We start from the raw sequence: 23,354 nt of genomic DNA on the forward strand, positions 1-23,354 counted from the left end.
TCAGTGGTAGAAAATAAAAATCCTCAAATTTCTAAATCGTACCATTTCCTTGAACTATTCAAAATCTTTGGCATAGTGCTAACTAGAATATTATAAACTCTACTTCTCATCTGAGTAATTATGATCTGATGTGTTTTTGGAAACTTTATCTAATTTTGGCAATAGTATCCCATTGCATATTTTAAATGCTCAATGCTAGGTAAATATTAAAAAGAAATCAATAGTTTTTCCCTTTTTATAATATTTACAATGTTATCCACCAGCAGGCTCTATTTCAGTCACTCTGTTATTAAAGGAGAGAATAGACTCAATTGCAAGCAATTAACCAATACCACCCAAACTTTACTTTCGTGTTTCATTAATACAGAATTACATATGTTGAAGGTGTGATTAAATAATTTACCCCCAAATTTCAGTTGTGTTTTGTCCTTCTTGCTATGAGATTAAAGTAACAATAGGTATTCTCCCTTTTTAATCACATGAAGGTATCTCCACATTAGATTCCAAATCTGAGAACTTTGCTAATGGGTATTTTGAGTTACAGAACCCAACCAACAAAGTTATCTTCTACTACTTGTAGATACATATCTAAGGTCTATTTGAATGACAAAGTCAATGACAGGACATTTAAGAGTCATGGCTTTGAAAACAACATAAAGCATTATGGGCCATGCTAGACATTTAAATGCAAGAGCCATTCTCTTCCAAGGACTATGAAGACTTGGAATAAAACACTATCAGTAAGAAATACAGAAATGATTAATTTGCTTTAAAGAATACATTACATTTTGACATTTCAGTGTTGTAAAGTGAAATATTTATTAACTACAAGGGTATAATATTTAAAGCACATGTCTTAGAAGCAAGACACTATGTTTCTAAGTTTTTACATGTTTGTTAGAAAGGCACATTGCTATACATGTATTTTTTAACTGGTTTGTTGCTTCATTCAACATTATATTTTCTTGGTTATTTTTCTAGCAGAAAAGAAAATGCTTAAAGGTACAGATGGCCTCCTTTTTCTCTTCCTTTTAGTCTCCCAATGTCAAGTTATGACTAAAATTTAAAGCCACACTTTTTGTAGTTCCTATTTCAAAAAATTATTGGGGCAGCTTTTGCCCATATGCTCTTAGCTAGGTTAAAGGAAGGACTGGTGACCAGTGAGCATAAGGAGAAACAATGAAGAAATTTAAAAACATTGACTTAAAGACTATTACTAAAACATGATAATATAAGGATGAAAATAACAGATCAGATCACTAGAAAATGAATATAGATAGCTCTGATTTTCTTTTTTTATACCATTTAACTTTTATATGGTGCTGTTGGACTAAGATACTAACTGTTATGTACGACTACCTAATGTTGTTTCCTTTTTCAAAGGGCAAAATCATTTACATTTCTAATATGCTACAATGAGAAAATGACTATATTCCTTTATCAGAAAATGTGTTAAATAGCTTAAGTGGGCAGTCTGAAGTAGAATAACAGGTTAACAATAATTTCCAAGAATTAACAATGAAAACTTCTCTTAAAACATAAATGTAAATTAAAAATAGTAAAATGCATATTCCCCTTTTTCTTTTCAGCAGTCATTCCTTTGTACTCTGGATGCTTAATGTTGTAATACCATTTGCCAGCGAAATATTCCATTCTTACAGCAAATCATTGGTCCATAAAGAGAGACTGTAGTGATTCTAATGCTTCTATAAAATATTTACTTATTGGTACTCTCGTCAGAAAAAAATTAACTTTATTTTAAATGCTGCAAAATGTAAATCTCTATTTTACATTTCTGGACATGGGGTATTAGAATTATGATTGTTATATGATATATTTTCTAAAGCATCAGATCATTACCAATTTGAAGAATGATTAAATAATTACCTATCAAAAGCCATGGTAAACATGGCAATTTTAATAGTGACACAAAGCCTTCACTAAATTATGTTGAGGTAAATATATTTTATGTTTACAATCTTGAAATCCCTAAGCTCAAAATTACAGTAATCTCTACTGTGTTTTGTTTCTTGTTCATTGATTATTGCTTAGCCTAGAACACAACCTTGGAATATGAAATTAAAATAGTTCAGGGATGTGTGTGTGTGGAAATATATATACATTTTTGTCACCGGAAATACATATATATATTTTGTATATATATGTGTATATATATACATTTTATCACTGGAAATATATATATATTATTTTTTCCACTGGAAATACATATTTTCCACTGGAAATATATATATAGAGATAGATAAATATAGATATATTTTCCACTGGAAATACATATAGATATATTTTCCACTGGAATTATATATTATACATAAAATGTATATTAATTATATATAAATATGTAAATATAAATATATTTTTTAAGAAGAAGAAATATTTGTTCTTCATAAACCTAAACCATGTGAAATAGCTCCCTTAAAATTAAATAACAAAGATTTTTTTGAAAGTGCCTGAACATGGCCCTTATTTCATATAAACTGCAGAAACATTTAGTTCTTTAGAAGACAATACTATTCACTTTTGATTAAAAGATGGTAAATTAAATTAAATCAATGACAAGAAATATTTTATTCAGTCCTCTAGAATTTAAAGCCTATGGACTTATATTAAAATGAAAACATTTTTACTAAATGTCATTTTAAGAGGTTAACTTTTCCTTTCAATTCTCAGTTCTACACATCCAGTGCCATGAGAATGGCTGTATAAATGAATGGCCGATTAGATAATTTTCCAAATGGATAATCAATGAAATCTGAGCATGTTGGTTGGTGTGCAGTTGAGAGAGCATTTATAGGCTCGACTCCTGCCACAAGTGAACTGATTGAAATCACCAGCAGAGGTTTTTCTAAATACAATACCATTGTTGTTTTTATTAGAATGATTTCTATCATTTTAATATGTGTCACACTGAATACATTTATGCACATTTATTCATGTCAAAAGGAAAAATTAATGTTGTGATGTTGACTCCTTGAAAAAGTATTTTGAAACTCTTTACAATGAACATTAATTGGTACTTTAAACAATGGTTTCAGCTTACAGTTTAAGGAAGCTAATGGCTAAAACATACTAGCAGCCCCTATGCCTGGAGACAGTTCTTTGATTAGCACTGAATTTTGTCAGAAGAAACAATGGAGACTTGCCTTGCTCCTGTCATGTTAAAAAAAAAAAAGATAATTTAATTGTACATTTAAAAATATAACTAAGAGAGTATAATTGGATGGTTTGTAACACAAAAGATAAATCCTTGAGGAAATGGATATCCCATTTATCCTGATGTGATTATTACACATTGTATGCTTGTATCAAAATATCCCATATACCCCATAAATATATGTACCATGTACCACAAAAATCTAAAAAATATAAAAAAAAAATCTAATGGATCAGACATTTAGATTTGATCCAATCTAGTAGTTTATTCATGTAGTTAAAATGATTTATTAGAGAGCTAAAACAATATTGTATTTTTTCTCACATTTATATTTAATCATTTGATTGGAAAGAAAGGAAGAGGGAATGGCAAGGATAATCATCTTTAGCTTCAAATCTATTTTTAATGAACTTTTACGCCCTCAAGAGAGTTATTTATCATTCTTCACAGGCTAAGCTCTTATTTGCCATTTTATAAAATTAGAAGTACTCCTTTTTTAGCCAAAAACATACTGAGACATCAGTTCTATAATCTGCATTAATGATTTCTTATATTGCTTTCAATCATTAAGGTTTTTTTTAATGCTTTAATTTGAATTCTTTGCAACTTGTTCTTTAGGTGAAATTAAAATAGAAGAAAATCCCTTTGTTGTTTAAAGCTTCAGGCTAAAGAACTTCAGTTTATTTAGCCAGTTCATCTAAGACTCACCTTACCTTCTTTATGTAATTTTAAAATATACAATTAAGTTGTTACTGTCTATAGTCACCTACTATGTACTCATAACATTTTTAAAAAATAACTTAAAACATTTAGAAAAAGACTCCCCTTACCACACCACACTTGTTCAAGTTCTCTCCTAATTAAAACTCTACATATAATTTGCAATACTTAAGAGTACCAGGAGAAAAAAAGCTGTTAATAGTGGGGTCTTGTTTAGTGCAAATAAAATTGCTGTTGAGTAGGTACAAGTGTGCAAAGGACATTGATCTAGGCTTCACATGCCTCATCTTTAAAATATGAAATAAAAGAAACACAATGCCTACAGAAAACAAGTGGTTTGGATCACAACCAAGCAACTGCAGGTGAAAATATTTTATTAGTTACATGAGACTATAAAAGTAATGTTTTAATGTATATATGTATATGCATATATGCCTATCAATAAGGTATAATATTAAATATGTTAAGAGAGTGTCAAACAAGTATTAGAATTGTGATGTCACATATCTTATATTTCAAAATATACCCCACACTTTTCCAAATTTTTATATTATAATCCTTTTAGTTGCTTATTCATTTTTCCCAGTAAGACTTAATGTAGCATAATATAGAATCCTAAATAATTAGTAATGTGTAGAAATATAAACAGATATACAAAAGTGTGGCTGGGCACAGTGGCTCATGCCTGTAATCCCAACATTCTGGGAGGCCAAGGCTGAAGGATCACTTGAGGTCAGGCGTTCAAGACTAGCCTGGCCAACATGGTGAAACCCTATCTCTACTAAAAATACAAAAATTAACTGGGCATCACAGCGGGTGCTTTTATGCCCAGCTATTCGGGAGGCTGAGGCAAGAGAATCATTTGAATCCGGGAGGCGGAGGTTGCAATCGACTGAGATCACATCATTGCTTGAGTCAATTATAAAGTACACAATGTTCGAAATAGAAAGGGTAGTGAACTGTTAAGAAACTAATATCTGAAATACATAGGAAACTAATTGCTGTTAAATAGTGCTCTGGTTTTAAACTGTTTCAGTAATACTCAATGCTCTATTAAGTTGGAACCCTCCCATGTTAAACTGGCATTTCATAATATTTAGTTTTATGCTTTTGACAGAAGTCTTTTAATGTACAATAAGAATATAATTTGTTTCTCAGAATCGTGTTAATTTGCCTATTTTGAAATTTGGATTCTGGAAAGGATAACACAAATGATTTGATTTTTTTCTGAAAATCTTTTCCTTCTTTATAAAAAGTTTTCTTTCAAAATTAATCCTTAGATATTTATTATAGTGAATAGCAATGTTAACTACTGAATACTAAATTGCTGAGATCAACTTAAAAGCTTTCTGGTTCTGACTCACTGACATTTGTATACCTGTGTACATTTGTTTTAATTGGTTTTTTAAATAATATCTTTCCAATCACTAATGACTATAAATTATTTTACTGCCATTTATTTTTAAAAATACTTCAAAATAATACTTTGTATTTTAATTTTAAAACAGTTGGATGTTAAAATGCAATATTTTAATCAAGAAGAAGTATCATGAGAAAAACATTAATAATGAAGAAGGTAAAAGCTATAGAAAGATGAGGCTTCTATTATTTACAAAGCTAATCTTTAATATATGATTTTTTCTGACATACATAAATACCACCATTATAAAACAGTTTTAAAGTTAGTTTTAATAGACTGCTTTCTTATATTGCTTGTCAAAGAAAATAATGAAAAATAACCTCTAATAAATATTATTATTATTCAAATCACATTTGGCTACCAGAGCCATTATTTCTTAAATCATTATACTCTGGAAAAATTGACAGAAATACAATCTCTCAATTTAGGTTATGGAAATTACTTTCAGAAATAGACATTAAAGGATTCCAAAAATTTTAAAAATAGCTATCAAAACAGCAATCAGTGAGGCAAAGCATATTCTTGTAAAAATCAGCTCATGAATGCCATCTGCTTTGAAATAGGATACTGGCTTAAACACTAGAACAAAAAGATTTTAATAAGAAGTTTGCCTATTACTAAAAACTTTCTAAAATTGTTAAACAAGTCTAAGGGGACGGAATAGCTTCAACAATTAATAGCCTATGTACTTTTAAGGCCACATAGAGGTGATAACATTTTAATTGTAGCTATTTTTTTAGCACAAAAAGTAGTGTGTCCTATCATTGCCAAAATGTGATATTTCTGAAATATACAAACTATTTTTTTGATAGAAAAATCACTAAGAAAAATGTTATACTTTAAGAGAGATAAATCTTGAAAATTTATTTCAAGATTAGGTAACTTCTAGCTCTAAAAAATTCTTTGAATTTACATTGCTATGCAATAGATAATGTCACTTTTCTCCCCGACTTTGTAGACAGCATGCTACACTAACCTTCTGATTGAAGTTATTGATCATCTGGGTTAGGATGTAAATTAGTCTCATTGTGCAGAAGAAAGAGAAAGGGCGTAAGGAAGGCATTTTGGAGCTCTGGTTTATGGAATCCTCATAAACATGATGCTAGAGATAATCCACAGATACATGCAAAAATACTAGATGGAAATAAATGGAGAAAGTATAGTGTGGTCCATGTACAAAATGGAAGAAAAACAAACAGGAAACAAAAGTAAAAATTCTAACACTGGGCCAGGTGCGGTGGCTCACGCCTGTAATGCCAGCACTCTGAACAGAAATCTGTATGTAGGAGTGAGCATACATATATCTGGGGAGAGAGAGGCACAGACATGTGCCCTGGGTGGGGGTGAGGTTGGCACATCCAAAGAACAGCACGGCCTATGGTCGGAGCAGAGTGAGGAGGGGAAAAATTTGGAGAGTGACCAATAAGGTCATGAAACAAGCAGAGATCACACCACATGTGGCCTTGTTAAGAAATTTCTAATGTATTTTGAATTTGATGAGATCTTAATAGAGTTTATGCTGCAAGTAATATAATCTGATGTACATTTTAAGAAATCACTCTAGGTGCTGTTTAGAGAATTGATGGTAGTGAAGGCAAGTGTAGAAGGAGTCCAAGGGCTGTGCACATTCTAAAAAAAAGATGATGGTGGTTCTGGTCTATGATCCTCATAGTCACAGGAAATAAATCCAAACTTTGTAAGGCAGCAGATTAGATCTCCAGTGACCTGGCCCTCACTCGACTTTCTGGTTGTATTTACAGTAAACCCTTTTCTCCTCCTCTTTGCTTTATGTCTGTTCATCAATCTGAAACTTTGTCCATTTATTCCCTCTAGTTACAATGACCTTCATTTTTCTCTTCATGGTCCAGCAGAGGTCTCAATCTTCATGACTCAGACCTCTTCTTTGCAACCTCTCCTGACACTTTCAGGAGGAGGGCAGATTGATTCAGAATCTGATAGAGTATAAAACTTATCTTTTAACCTGTATTATATGTGTCACAGTGTTGTTTCAGTGCCTACTGAGTGGTGTAAGTTTTTTCAGTCTTACTGGTCTGTGAAAATTAACAACCTATAAACTACTGAGCTAGCCTTCTTAAATTCACATTACTACGAATATCCCTAAGGAAATTATTTTTTTCAGTATAGTTAATACTTAGTAATTCACACATATAATTAAGAAATTTATTTACTTTAAAATAGGCTCAAAGTATGTCTAGACATTTGCCTAGAAATTATAAAATTCACATCTTAGACTCATAGTCTCTAGAGTGTTAAAAACACTGCCTGTGTATAAAATGATCTACCTGTGCATGTAATAAGACAATACCTTTGAATTTGTACTATTCCATATTAAAGTATGGATTTAACTTGACCCACTGGAAAAAAGAACCACTGAATTGTGCTTTGAGGCTCAAAACATCTAGGGTTTTTCAGATTCTGGGTATTATTTGCTAATTCTACTCAACTTCCTTTATGATTAGCTTATCAATATTGCTGACACAATCAGTAATACAACCTTTACAACCCATTGTATCAATTTTCCAAATGGATACATTTCCAAATCTAAAGTACATACTTTGTGAGGAAAAAAATATTGATAACTTGAGACTCTTTGTTAGCTGAGTTCATTTGAATTAAGGGTACAGGGATACACATTATGTAAATAGTAAATATTCCACCTGGAAAGCCTGTTCTTTGTAGTAATGGAAGTCTTCACTATTGCTTTGAAAATATTGCCAAAAATCATATTTCAAAGTTGTTCACATAACTCTTTAAGTGAATTTCTAGAACAAACTTATAAAAAAACCTATATATTATAACTAACTTAAAAATCACTTTTCAACAATATTAATGGATTAAATTTTGGAAACAACACTACGCATGAAATAATTCTCTGTATACTGGATGAAATCTCAATATACCAGAGGTTTCCTGATTCTATAGTTATTATCTCTCCCCTTGACGTGAAGACAGCTTTATTTTTAGCTTATACTACTTGGGAAAAATATGTAATAATGCAATTCTACTAGAAAACTAGAAAACAAACACAAATTTATAATTTACTATTATGACCACTGATGGCTATATACCTACAAGTAGACTTAGAGTCATATATCATGACATATTTTTCAGCCCACAGCCAGTGTTTAACACATATGGGTCAGTGGAAATGTAACACTATCTCAGAAAAACCTACTTAGAAGCTTCAGGGTTCAAAACCTAGAACTCAGTAATCATGCATTAGGGGAACTTCTAATTTGAACAGAAGTCTTGTTCTAAATTGAGCTATTACATCTGTCAATCACTTTCTGGATAGTTATGTATATTAGATTTTCTTAAGTAGGAAATATCTGGTTTATATCTGATTATCAACATTTCTTATTCTCTGTTATACAGATCTTCATAGATACATCTGTATATGTTCTTTTCCCCTTGAAGCATATCTATATATTTGAAAATAATTAATTTATATTATCCAAAGAAACATGAAAAATTATTTTCGCTTCTGTGAGCACTAGGACTAAGGTTTACATGAGTTTAGATTAATAAAGTTGCCAGAAATAAAATAAGCATGGATGAACTATGATGATTATATTACACTTTTATCTGCCTGCCTCAAAAATGTTCTCTTTTGACCAGTAAGTGTTCCAAGCCTTTTAATGAAAACATTCTGGCTGGAGGAAAAGGATACTGACCAGATGATCTCTCCCACTAAATATCCATGGACTAAATTTACAGTCACCTTTTGCATTATGTGTTTAATGTTTCCTATAATGCCTGAAAATGAATATTATGTTTACTGAAATCACAGTTACAGTTGGCATTTGGGAGATTTTGATATAAGAATAAGACTATTGATTTCATTGTCTTAAAATAATAAAATCATTGTCTTCACATAATATGTTTTCTTTCTTTGGTATTTTTAAGGAATGTATGGTTTTCTACACACACACACGCACGCACACACACATATAGTGTAAATTTCTAAGGCAATTATCTTCACTCTAATCTAGTATTAGGTTTCTAAGGTACCAAGAGCCTGATTGCCTCCTAAAAGTCTGAAAACACATGATTAACAACTCATCCATTGCCTTCCAACTGAAAAGAATCACTCTTACCGTATAGCCCTCAGTATACTGAAAAGGAGCCCTGGAACTTTCGTCTGCTGTTGGACTCAGAGGCTTGGGGTCAGACATAGAACGCTGCATCATCTTGGCTGCCTTAGGACTTGCTGGGGGAACTTTAGCCATATCTGGATGCAGTACTTTCTGTGGACTTATATCATCAGGGAGGGGTTTTTCATAAGGTACAAAGGCTGATTCTAAGGCTTTGCCTGGTGAAAGTGGTGAGATGGGTGAATAAAGGACTTTGGGAGATTTGGGTGGGGAAGGAGCCAGCTGTACTGTGGAATCTGCCCGGAGGTGAGATGAATAACCAATCTCTAAAGGTGTTGGGCGTTTCTTGTCTTTGGGTGGAGATGTGGCACTCAGATATTGAGGACTTTGTGTGTCTGAATCTGCTTCTGTTTGACATCCTAAACTGCCCCCTTTGTAAGTCTTTTCAGGTGCTGAAATGTGTTTAATTATTTCTACCTTGGCATCCACTCGTGCCCGTATGGAGGGTGTTCTTATGGTTCCAACTGGTTCAGTTTGCACAGATATCTCTGCTACCGTTTGAACTGCTATGCTGGAGACTTTGGAAAGGGGTTTGGTCTTGTCAGCCTCTGTCATGCTGTCACCATATTTCCCTACACGAGCTTTCCTCCTTGATCTAGTAGGCACATCCCACTCATCCTGATCTTCATCATCAGTTTGGACGCTTGTATCCACACTCTTTTTAGTTCTCCTTCTCCTACTCACATAGCTCCGATCTGTGGCATCTTCGTCATCCGTTTGTACACCACTGTCCACTATCTTTTTAAAACTTCGGGGATCATCTGCCATATTTTCTCCCATTTCATCATACTGTCCTCGGACTTTAGCTCCAGAACTTCTCTTTTTGGGCTGTTTTTCCTCTTTTACAACAACATCTGTTAGAGGTATTTCTGAAACAGTGCTCAGGATACCAGGTGGGGCAATGTACTGAGTAACACCATCAGACTGAACGGTGTACCATCCTTGGCTTTGTGGTATTTCAATTGCCACAACAGCTGAAGCTGTAGTGGTTGCATCTTCAGTTGCCCAAAATTGAGTGCCTTCTGGGGCAGCATACTGACCTTCCAAAATTGCCTGCTCTGTAGTGGTTTGTGGAGAAGCAGTCCCAGAAGGGTCATAGTTATACTGGTAGATCTGCCGAATCTTTTGCTCCTCTAGCTGCTGGTGAAGCTGTTGTTGCAGCTGTTGAATCTGCTCAAGCTGTAACTGTTGCTGAGCTAACGTCTCCTGCCTCATCATGAACTGGGCTTGCCGCTCTTCTTCTTGCTGATAGAGAAGGTGTTGCTTCATAGACTGCAGCTCCTCCAACTTTTTCTGAACCATGATCTTTTCTTGTTCTCGGAACCTTTGAATTTCCTGACGTTCCCACTCCAATTCCTCAGCAAAGCGCTGTTGCTTAATTTTCTCCAGCTCCAGGAGCTCACGCTCCAAGTCTAGCTGCTGCTGTTGTTTATCTTCTTCAGGGACAATTAAAAGAGTACTTTCATCTCCCACCACTTCAGGAAACACTTCAGATGCTGTGGTTAAAGTGGGAACAGAGTCTATTGTCTCAGCAGTAAGAGACTCCATAGTAATAGTTTGCAAGCTGGTACTGATATCAATACCAGTTACTGCAATGTCCGTTTCAGATGTACCTGTTGTTATAAAATATGATCTAGGCATTGGCTGGCTATGGTGCAGGGCAGGTAATGAAGTCACTGCATCAGTTGTATGAATACCAGACAAATCCCTCACTGTGGTGCTGAAAATGGAGCCGGGTTGTGTGGTGATAGCAAATGTAGAGGGTGTCGGAGTTGCTACTGAAGAATAGACAACACCATTAGATGACCTCAAAACACTCCCCACACAATACTGGGGTCCTGGCGGTGGTGTCATTCTTGCTGTGGAATACTGTGGGGTACTAATCCCAACTCCTGAAATGACTTGTCGTGTTTCTGGATATGGACCTGTAGTCTTGCTTGAATAATCCATTACCTCACCTGAAATACAGGGCAGAGTTATAGTCCAGTTCCCAGAATGAATGATGCTTTTTGAGTTTGAAAACCCTCTCATCTTGATGAACATAATGAATGAGACTGCATGCAAATCCACAGGTTAACCTAATTAGATGCAGAATAAAAGCAATGTTGAACATGCAGGCACATGCAGGTGATTTTGAGCAGAACAAAATTTTTTTTAACATGAAGGAACAAAAGCGCACATGTACTCCAAAATATGCTGCTAAAACATCCAAAGAAAGAGAAAAAGTAACAAAACTGGAAAAGGAACCACATTTTCATCCTGAAATGAGATGAGGAACACCATAATTATATTTCAAGGAAAGGTCTGCTGCCACATCATACTGACCTGTAGTAACTCTCCCTGAAGTCAGATCTACTGCTGTGTCAGTTCCTTCAGAATAATCAAAAGCATTCTTACTTTTATAGAAAAAATGTCCAGCTTCTGCTAAATTTGTGTCAGACATGGAAGGCTTCATTCCCCCAATCCCTCTATAACCATATGGCCCTGATCGATCATACTGATAGTGGTCATCCCTATAACCAAAACGATCCTCAGGAAGAGTAGTTGCAGGCTGCTGTGCTGTGCAGCTCCTTCCAAACGGTAATTTATAAACCACATCACAGCACACAGCTCTTCTCCCTGCTGTTAAGTCAACGGGTTTTTCATCATCTTCTATTATTTTGGTCATCACACTTGAAGTAGACTCATCCATTGTTACGACTGTTCTATGAGACTTGGTTGTACTGAGATCCACTACTTCCCCATCAGTGATCCCCTGGGATATGGTGCTATCAGTCCATCCATTTGTGACACCAACAGGAGGTGCAGTGACAGGTTTTGTAACAGCCAATGTCATTGCATGTGCTGGAGTACCTAGAGATAAGTTTATTGGCGCTTCTTCCCTAGCTATAGGAAAGACCTGGTCACTTGGTATCCTGTATGGGGGCTCAGCATGCTTTGATGTTGTAAGCTGGAGTGGTGTTGTCATTGCACGTTCTACACCCATTAGGCTTTCTGTGCCTGTAGTGTAACTTGCACTAGCTGTGCATGTGACAAAGGTCACTGTCTCAGTGGGCAGAGATACAGGAGTCACTATTGATGACGTTACACTAAGATTTATAATAGAGGGTTGGACAGCACTAATTTGTTTCCCATAAACTTCATTTGTTGTGATCTGCCTTTTCACATCCATTGTAGAAGCAGAAAGATCAATACATTTATCAGTTGTTTCAACTTCTACCTTTGGTACCGTACGCAAATCAATTACATCACCAACAAGTTGCAATTTTCCATCTTCTTTATACTGAGGCTTCTCTAAATGTAGGTTATCTAGAGCAAGAGGCTCTGGAGGAATTGTTATGGAAATGCTGCTGAGACCAACACTAGGAGCTGTACTTCCGGTTGCTGAAACCTCAGTCTTGGAAACTTCAGTAGTGACAAACTGTGTAACTGACATGGGAGCTGCTTGAAATGAAGAGGGTGCTGTGACAGGGGTAGCAGAAAATGTCTGTAAAGCTCCAGAGATATAGAAGGTCTGTTCTGATGAACTTGGAACTTCTACAGCTGTCATAGGAGGAACTACAGAAAACACAGGTTCAACAGAAACCAGATCTTTGGAGGGTGATCCCAAGGGCCAACTGGTAATTGCTTGACTAGCAGAAGCATCTGTTGGAGTCCCAGGTTCAGATGGCAATGTAATAACTACATAAGTTTCCGTGAGGGATTTGGAAAATCTTGGTGAGGACTTGTTGGAGTGTGGGGAAAGTGGGGAGGTAGGGGAAGGCAATTTATAATCTGCTGAAGTCACTAAATTTAAGGTCATACTTGAAGTTAAAGATAGGCCTGTTGGTTTGGGGTGTATATCTGTTGGTTTTTGTGTAGTTGCTGGAAGCTGAGGAATCACTGGTTTGGGGGCGATTGGAGGTTTGCTTGGCTCAGGCCTGTGGGTAAATACAAGTCCAGATGGAATTGAAGATGGCTTAGGAGGAACAGGAGGAGGTGCAGTGGTACATATTCTTGTAACAGGTAATCCATTACTTCTCAGAACAGTTGTGGTCTCTACAGTAGTAACAGCATCAAACAGAGGTGTAGCTGTAGTCACTGGAGCTGTAACTGTTAACTTTTTTTTAGGAAGAATAGTTGGTTTAGGTGAAGTTGGTGGAGGAAGTGGTGGGGGAGGAGGTGGTGGTGGTGGTGGAGGAGGAGGAGGAGGGGGAGGGGGAGGAGGGGGAGGAGGTTGAGCTGATATGTCCAAAGAAGAACTTCTAAAGAATGGGCGAGGTTTAGTTGGAAGAGAGGAAACATAAGGACTGCCAGATGGTAACTGAGACGCAGGTTTTTCCTGACCAAAGGTCTCTCCAGATGTAAAGTACGTAGTTGAAAGCTGCTCTTTCATTGGAAGGGTTATTACAGAAGAAGGTGGGTGATCAAACACAGTTTCAGATAAGCTACTTTTTGTTAGTTCGGCCTCCAACTCCTTTTTATCTCTGTAAGCTTCCAAAACTTCCAGAATGATTCCATTCCCAGTTTCCTTCTTGGCTTTCTTCACTGGGTCCTTTTCAGATATAGATAAGTCAGTAGAAATAGTGTCAGCAACTGGCCCTTCAGGTTTAGGTGCTATAGATTCTATGATAGAAGATGCCATATCGGATAAGGAAATAATATGATCAGCACTAGCTCTACCATCCGATATGGTAGTCCGATCTAAAGATACACTTATTTCTTCTGGGTAGTCTATAATGCTGCCTGGAAAATAAGTTGATGAAGAAATTTCCTCAGAATCCTCAAATTTAGTTATCATGTCCACTGGTTCTGTATAAACTGTGGTTATGCTATCCAGGGTAGTAATGGGTGAAGAGCTATCTGTGGTACAGACCGAAGAAACAGATGATGTGAGAGAAGGTGTGTCAGAGGGTGGGACAGATGTAGCACTTTCTGAAGGCTCCGAGTAGGTCAAAATCAGCGATTCATGGGCAATTATCTCTTGAATTTCTCTTGTATAATCAGTTACATATTCATCCTCAATTTCTTCTGTTGAAAAATGTTGGGTTATTTTAACATCTGGGATAGACAGTGTTGCACTGCTGGTCGAATCTGTAAGAGAAGCTCCTGAGAGAACACTTGATGTCAAAGATGCATCAGGCATTCTGTCAAAGTCCATGGTGGACTCTGTCATATCCTCACTGATGGGGGCCTGGGTTGGGCTAGATCCAGGTGTTAACTGCATCTGTTGCCTCTTCATAAGTTCTTCATAGGCAGCATCAGCATCTAGTAGTTTCTTTTCTTCATCTGTAGAAGTTACCATAGTACCCAGGTCCACTATCTCATGGCTTTCTGGGATGATAAAAGAGCTTGAAACAATATCTTCCTGAGGCACAACAGAATGTAAGCTTTCTAACTCATAAAACTCTTTCTGGAGGTCTGTAATTTTCTGCATAGGATCTTCATAAATTTGTTCTGAAAGTCTTATCTTTTGCTCTCTTCCTCTCTGCTGCATAAATCCATTTTCTTCTTCTTGCCTTGTTAGCAGACTACCATCTACCGATCCATTGTACGTGTCTTCTACTAAAGATTCATAAATATAATCCTCTATTAGCATTCCACCGTACAAAGGCTCTTTTTCAAACACTTCATCTCGTTCATTTGCAGCTGGAAAAGCTTTGTATTTGTGTGTTTTATGCATCATTTCTTCATACATCTCCTCAGCACTTTTTAACGCCTTTTGGCTACCTTCTTTCTGCATAATAGATTGCTCATCTGTTGGTGAGTATAATGACACAGCTGTGGGCAATTTATAAACTTTTTGTACTTCTATTATTTTTTCCGGGCTTATTTCAAAACCTTCTGGGTCTGATTCTATGCTAGGTGAATATTCAGAACAAGAAGATCTATGGAGCTCCTCCATTTCTGCAGCCTGACGTAACTCTTCTGTTGGAGATGCATCTTCAATGGGAGAGAGATTACTAGGTGGTGTCTTTGGCCTTTCCCTTCTTCTCTGAGCTCGAAGTTCGTCTTTGTCTTTCTTTGATTTTTTACTAGAACTCTTTCTTTGTTGCTGTTCTATTTCCCTCTGCTTTTCTTGCTCCTTTAATAATTCTTCTTCCTCTCTCAATTCTTCTTCCTCTGAAGAATCTTCAATAGTAGGCAAAAGAGGGCCATGTGATCTGTGCCGAGCTTTGCGTTGCTGTTTGCTCTCTCCTTTTTTGTGACTCGGGCTACTGTCACTGTCCTCATCAAGTGATGATACTGATGTAGGGGATGTACCAGGAGTGAAGCTGGAAGCATGCAGACTCGAAGACCCCTCTCCCCTTGACCTATCTTCAGGTGAGTCTGTCAGGCTTTCCATTTCTAATTCTGGCTCTTCCTCAAAATACAAACTTGTTTTTTTCTGTGATGACTCTGCAGAATATTTATCTGCTATTGTACTGTTGAGTTCAATTGTTTTAAATCGGCGTAGCCCTCCTCCTCCAGCAACTACAAGTTCTTCACTTTCCTGACTTTTAGATTCTCTGTATTTAAGTTCGTGATTTTCATCAAATGCTTCATCATCTTCATCATGCCATGAGTGACGTCTTCCTACCTCATCATCAATGCTTGTGCTACTTTTTCGAGTCAGTCGTCTGTGTTTCCCTGCTGTTATTTTGCCTTTTCCCTTGGTTTCCTCCTTCTTCTGGCTCTCAGTACTACTACTAATCTCTTTGAGCTGGTTCCTGATGAACTCGTCATCTTCAGAACCTGAAGCATCTTCATCAGCACTCATTTCTATGATTTGTTTTCGAATGAAGTCCTCCTCTGCCCCTGATCCTTGGCTGTCTTCCTGTTTATACTCATCACTGCTTGATGAGCCAACACTAGTTCTTCGTTTTCTTTGTGGAACAGGTGAGTTTTCACTTTCACTACTCTCTTCAACTGAATCATAAGGCTCTCTTCTAGTAGTTATGTCATCAACAAACTCAGACTTTTCTTTATGGTCCTTGCTGGAAGGAATATCTTGTTGGCTATCTTTTTTAAAAGTGTCTTTCCTTTCTTCTTGAGTTTCTTTGATCCCTTCTTCTGAAATAGTAATTTCCAAGGTTTCAGACACACTCTGAGTTTTCTGTTGGTCTTTAGGCTGCTCAGGAGAAACTTCATGGGGTTGTGTTCTCTTTTCTGACTTTTCATCAACAAGTGTACTTGCTTGAGCTTCCAAAATAGACAGGACTGTACTTTCTAATTTAGCCAAATCTGAGGGGCTGGAAGGGCTACTTTCTTGTGAAAAAGAGTCCTTTTTGAGTCCCTTGAGAATATCCTTTTCATCAGTTGGAATAAGACTTGGAATTTCACCAAGTGAGCTTGATATTCCATCAGAAGAATATCCCGTGTCACTCAGACCTTGGGGGCTTTTAGGCTGCTGAGAACTTGAGGTGTCTGATTTGTCATCTTCCTTTTCCTAAGCAGGGAGATAAAGATACAGGAAAACTTAACATGGTTAAACTAAAAACATGGCCTCTCCATTACTATCAAATAACTATTAGGAACTGAAAAATAATTTTGGAAATTTTTTTCAACCATATGTGAGTATTTTTTAAAAGTTTGAGAAAAATATTGTTGATATGCATTGATAAGGTTAGTTTCCATTTAAACTAAACTTCACTAAATGTCAATTCTCAATGACATTTGATCTTCTTTCATAAATACCCTTTCACATTTCAATGTCATTTTCCATAAAAAATATGATTACTTTTCTCAATAAATTTGCTTTAGGATAAAGTTTATAAATTGTGATGAAGATGTTTAAAGATAAATTTTCTATTAACGTAATTTACTTTTGGATTATGAGGTCAGGTAAAGTTCAAGAAAGTATCAGACAATGGGCTTTGTGCCTGGCTGCAAGTTGTAAGGGATGTTGGAGAATTCACTAACCAAAAAAAAAGCAAGTAACATGCCATAATAACATATGTGCCAGGTACCACAAATACATGGTTAACGTTCTTGTCAAATGATTCAAACAAGGCATTGCTTTTAAAAGACATTTTGAAAGTTATGAACCACTATATATACTTGATATTATTAATATCATTACTCTATATCATTTTGAATGAATGTTTATAAATTATGTACTTTGAAAAAGTTATGCAATAATTGGTCTGACTTATCAGTTCAGCTAAAGAGAAATATCCAGCTGTAATTTTTTGTAGAGTTGTTAATCACATGTATCTTCAGCATCCCATCTCAAAGGTGTTTCACTAATGTCACTTACAAATACCTTCTGATTTTGAAATCTTGTTTTATCTTGGAAAGCAGCTTCCTTAAAAAATAAATAGCTTTTGTGAGCACGAGCATGGGCTTTCCAGAGATCTGGGACCCTTAGCGACACACCACAACCCTGAACTTGTTGCCTTTCTTGGGCTATGATAATGCCATGACGACAATTTAGGTTCAAGAATCAGAGAGGCCTTAAATAAAAATTAAACATAGAGACTTGTTGCGTGAAGACTTTTTTGCTAAGTAAAAATATATATGAGCAAAATAAAACTGATTCAGTTAGTTGTCCTGTTTAAAGGAGGACACAATAGTCTCACAGCCTACAGAAAGGAGGGGTTAGGGGAACAGCTGCCTAAGAGCATGCTACAGCTCATGCTAGCCTACGAGGCCACCTTAATTCCATTACATCTGTATCTTGAACTGTCTCAATATTATCAGTGTGTGAGTTGGCATGAGCTCTTCTGATCTAACTATGGCCCAAATAAACAGATATAAGGTTGCACAACAAACATACTCCTTTCTTCCTTCCTTCCTTCCTTCCTTCCTTCCTTCCTTCCTTCTTTCCTTCCTTCCTTCCTTCTTTCCTTCCTTCCTTCCTCCCTCCCCCATCCTTCCCTCCCTCATTCCCCCATCCTTCCTCCCTCATTCCCCCATCCTTCCCTCCCTCATTCCCCCATCCTTCCTCCCTCATTCCCCCATCCTTCCCTCCCTCCTTCCTTTTTTTCTTCTCCTTTTTCTAGTTAGAGTTATCAAATATAAATATTGTTGGCTTGATGCTTATTTTACATTCATTTTCATCCAAATATATACCTTTATTATGCATGGTCAATGATCTATCCTGAGCATATTATAGGGTAAAATGCTTTTTCTGAATTTACAATATTACTCAATTAAAAAAGACAGTGTGATATATTCTTAACAACTGTAGAGCAAAAAGTAATGCCTACTCTTCAGTGTGCACCTAGAATTAACTACACTGTACCAATTTGAAAGTCTTTCCAATAAATAATTCCTTATCTGCAGTTGTGAGACTATAGTAGGAGGGTTGATGAGCACTTAACTCATTTCAGGTCCTTTCTCATATTGAAGTGGCAAGCAACGGTGAAGCTGCCTTCTAATAAATGCTTTCTGGATGGTTATAGTGGAGAGAAATTTCCATTTCATTACATCCCAGAAAATGCCAGAGCACATTTTTTGGAATTCAATATAATTTCAATGTCCTTCCTTGTTTGTCTTTTTTTAACCCTAGCCCCATCCTCCCTTTACTGAATTACAGTAAACACCATCATGATGAGGGTGGGGTACTTAAGCTCCTTATGAATAAAAAGTCAAAAAATGATCTTTCACAATCAGAGTTTGATAATGTCATGATGTCATGTGTATTCTTATTCTTCTTGTTATTTTTTTTTTTTTTTTTGAGACGGAGTCATGCTCTGTTGGCCAGGCTGGAGTGCAGTGGCTTGATCTTGGCTCACTGCAACCTCTGCCTCCTGGGTTCAAGTCATTTTCCTGCCTCAGCCTCCTGAGTAGCTGGGATTATAGGAGTGTGCCACCAAGCCTGGTTTATTTTTGTATTTTTAATAGAGACAGGTTTCACCATGTTGGTCAGGCTGGTCTCGAACTCCTGACCTCGTGATCTGCCCACCTCGGCCTTCCACAATTCTGGGATTACAGGCGTGAGCCACCGGGCCTGGCCATGTGTATTCTTTATTTTCTGTCTACATATATTAAAATATGTAACAATGTCATAAAACTATGCATATATGAAAGAAATGTGACCATGGTTATATGTAACAATTCAGAGGATCATTTAAAAAGTTACAGTTTTATATAACGGATTCTGAAGGCTATACTGATCTTATACAAAAAAGATTAGGACCAGACATATATAATGTAACAAGGGAAATTAAGTGACATTAGATGGAAGATTAATACACATAAATATCAAAATACCAGCCCTACAATCTCCCTTATGTGCCTTCCCCGTGTGTTCATGCTTTTCTTCTTCACTCAGTACCATGTCCTACCCACTTATTCCTCCTCCCACTCACTGTCTGGTCTCCTCCCTCCACACTCCTCATAGGATTTCATCATTATTTACCTATGGTGGTGATACTACAATGATTTTTTTTTTCCCCCTAAATGACTTTTGCATATTATAAGGTGGCAAATCTGCAAAGTATTTACTCTCTAGGCTTTTTTCCCTTTCCTTCCAATAACCCCCTGCCATTTATTGAGCTGCAGACCGGTCAGTGAGAGGCACTGATGAACGGAGCCCCATTTGGATCTCTTCCGATGGTGGTGTATCTTGAGGCCTTCACTAGTAATGGAGAATGTGCCAAGACACATCTGCACTGCCAAATTTGGTTTTGCTCTTTTCACAAAAGCCTTCCATATTGAAGACAAACAGAATTGTTTTGAATATTATTAACAAACTGAATTCTAGATGACATATAAAACTGTGCAAAGAAAGGATGCAGTGTTAAGTTTTTGTTTAATTTTCCCAAAGCTAAAATTAAACAATGAATGCAAATCTTATAATTTACATAGAGTCTACATGAATGCAGATTACTGATCTGGTGTTTGAAATGCTCCAAACAAAATAAAGCCAATAAAATTCACTGGACCTGGAGTGAAAGATTGGACGCTCACACCTAAGCACTATAATATGGGAGTCCTTCTCGCTACAGAAAACATGATTATTTTTCATCCTTTCTGATTAGGCAGTCACTTATTGGCTATATGTAACTTGAATACTAACCCTCAGATCATTTTAACCAGAAATAAAAGTACCTGCTAAAGAATGTTCCAAGTTTGGTTTCTATGAGGAGAGTATTTTAGTGTACTATATCAAATAAATATTTAAACAGTATTCTGTTTATGTATATAAGTAAAAAGATAAAATTCTACAGTGAACATGAATTTTAAAATGTTAAACTAAAAATTTAAAGATGTGTATGTAATTTTCAAATTGTTATACCTCAGGATTAATTTTAATGCTATTCAACAAACATTTTGAAAGACAGGAAAGAATGAAGTGACAAAATGATGTTGCAACAACGAAATGTAAACAATGTACTATAATAATATGAACAACACAAATGACAAATAAATTAATGAATAAATAATACACATATATAAATAGAGTAAAATATTATACCAAGTGTTTGTTATAGCAGTGAGGGTTGCCAAGAGAGATGGATGATTATAATAATGAAAAGCCAGTATCCTAAAAGTGTCATAGGAAAAAACATCTTGTGCAGTGGGTGAGAGCACAGTCTTGGTAATCAGAGCTGGACTATAATTCTAGTACTTCTGCCTTCCAGCTATGTGATCTTGGGCATGGAAATTCAGTTTCCCCATCTTTACTAAAGCTATCATAATATTAACCTTATCAATCATTGTATAAGGAAGTACTTAACACAGCAGCCTGAATAGTAAGAGGTAAATTAAGAGTATTGTTTTGATTGTAAATAAAAACTAATTAAGAAATTAATCATTGCCAAAAATTCTGCATCATGAAAACTGACTACCGCTAGGGAATAGAAGAGCAGACTCATGGAAGACATGCTAGCAGAGTGGTGTGGAGGTTCAGGTGGGATTTTTTCTGACAGATGATGTGAAGGTGCGGCATCAGTGCACATACAAAAACTGAGAACAGGTTCACAAAGGAGAAAGCATAAGCTATATTCAGGAAACACACAATGGCATATTTGGCTGTTTTTCTTTAATGTCTCCCCATAGGGAACGTTAGCAGTTGCTTGAAAGTTGTGTTGGAGCCAGATTCCAGAAGGCTGAGAAAGCCAACTAAGCCATTTAGACAGGAGTCTCCGCGGTGGGGTGCATACACCCTGGTAGCTATGCAAAGTGCTTCAGTGGAATACAATGAGAAGACACTACGATTTTAGTTGTATTTTTAAATCCAAAATAGAGGATAAATTAAATTGCACTAATATTTAATCAATAGATGGGCAATACTATTATCTCACATGTCATGTCAGTTGCTCTGTGAGGAATCCTGGGAGAAGGTCAGAAGTTATAATGAGGCAACCAACTATAAAGAGAAGTTAGAGTGAGGCAATCACTTCACTTGCTCACCTTTATGTTGAAACTTATTGTTCAGTTATGCAGATTTATGGTTTGTAGTTACAATAAATCACCTAGTTTTAACTAAACCAATTTTCCTATAATAGCTAAGTAGCAGAAAAAAATTTCTGCAAAAAAAAATCATTTGTTAAAGATCAAACTAGTAATGTAAGATATACACACATGCACTCATAAGAAAGCTAACACTTTTCATATTGTTACAAGCTTTTCATCAGTTTTCATACCAAGGTGAGAACAGTGATCATCAAATTAAATCAGATCTGACTTGAAGCTAGGAAAAAATGCTTGACATTATTAGGAAAGCTATTTGAAATCTGTTTCTGCATCTATTATTGCTAATAATAAACCTTACCCTAAATACAGAACGTGCTCTGAATCAAAGCCAGTGGTATTATGACACTAGCACAAACTTCTGTAATTTTCAGCAAATAAGTTTTCTAGTACTTTATGAGTTTTCACTAACTTCAATAATAACCATTGGGAATATTCTTTGGAATTTTCTTGCTCAATAAGAAAAATTACATAATAGATGGGGATTTTTTTTTTTTGTCATGAAAAAATGACTAAAGTAATACGTGGAATCAATATAGTGACAAATCAAACTACATTCCTTTGTCAGCAAATGTTGTTGGAAGAAACAAAGAAATAATTGTGGAAGGTTTGGGAAAAAAATATTAGAATAAATTTAGTAGCAAAAGATCTAATAATAATATAATCCAACTATGGAGATTCCTTTACATATTCAGTTCATAATAGTTCCTATTTCTCTTTAATTAATAATAAAATATTTTAAGAATTACTATTGTGAACCCTCAAGGAAAAATGTACCAATGAACATATAGCCTCAATGTGGACTGATTTGTTTAATTCAAAAAAATGTATATTTTTTAAATAAAAAAATTAAAAATTGAGAAGTATTTTCTCTGATTGGAATTATAATTTTAAAAAATAAGGTTAGGGAGATGGCAGTACATGAAAAAAAACATATTCATTACAAGTAAGCCAGAATTAGACAGACTGCCTCAAGATATTACTGATGTAGTACACTGTATACTAATAAGATCTTCATATTTTGAAGAACATTTATTTTGTACCGGGACAGAGAATATGACATTATTTTTGACCATGACACAGATATTTACTGTTTATCTCATGGAAAATTAGTTAAAAAGCTACAGAATGTGGAGATTTGATCCTTACTTTAAAATAGAGGATTACAAGTGCTTTCAGTAATACAATACTTATTAGAGAGCAAGAAAATAAATACTAGTTGTCAGCAATATGCTGGGTATTTGACATTTAAAGAAAAATAAACAATACCTGTTTCTCTGAGAAAATTATAATGTGGAAACAGCTCTTTGTAGATAAATATTTGGAAATTATTATATGATTATGCTATACAAAATAACATATGTCACTTTTAAAAGTTATCGTATCTGCTCATTTAACAAACTTTAAAACAGAATATTTTAATCTGTTTAAAAACCTTCTAGACAAAAAATGCAATGGGTTTGAAAATCGTTTGCTGAAAAAGTAT

At 35.5% G+C, this 23,354-nt stretch overlaps 1 protein-coding gene across 1 annotated transcript in view; it reads right to left on the bottom strand.

The window, feature by feature from the left end:
• Nucleotides 1-23,354, bottom strand: part of PCLO (piccolo presynaptic cytomatrix protein) — a 412,169-nt gene that overhangs the window by 185,754 nt on the left and 203,061 nt on the right. Inside the window, exons 5-6 of the mRNA XM_033192933.1 lie at nucleotides 11,813-16,895; nucleotides 9,431-11,445 (exon numbers count right to left, since the gene is read on the bottom strand). Of these exons, the coding sequence (XP_033048824.1) occupies nucleotides 9,431-11,445; nucleotides 11,813-16,895 (7,098 nt within the window). The remainder of the gene's footprint in view (nucleotides 1-9,430; nucleotides 11,446-11,812; nucleotides 16,896-23,354) is intronic.

This window comes from Trachypithecus francoisi, unplaced genomic scaffold (genome assembly GCF_009764315.1).
Source record: "Trachypithecus francoisi isolate TF-2019V2 unplaced genomic scaffold, Tfra_2.0 Lachesis_group4, whole genome shotgun sequence".
NCBI lineage: Eukaryota > Metazoa > Chordata > Mammalia > Primates > Cercopithecidae > Trachypithecus > Trachypithecus francoisi.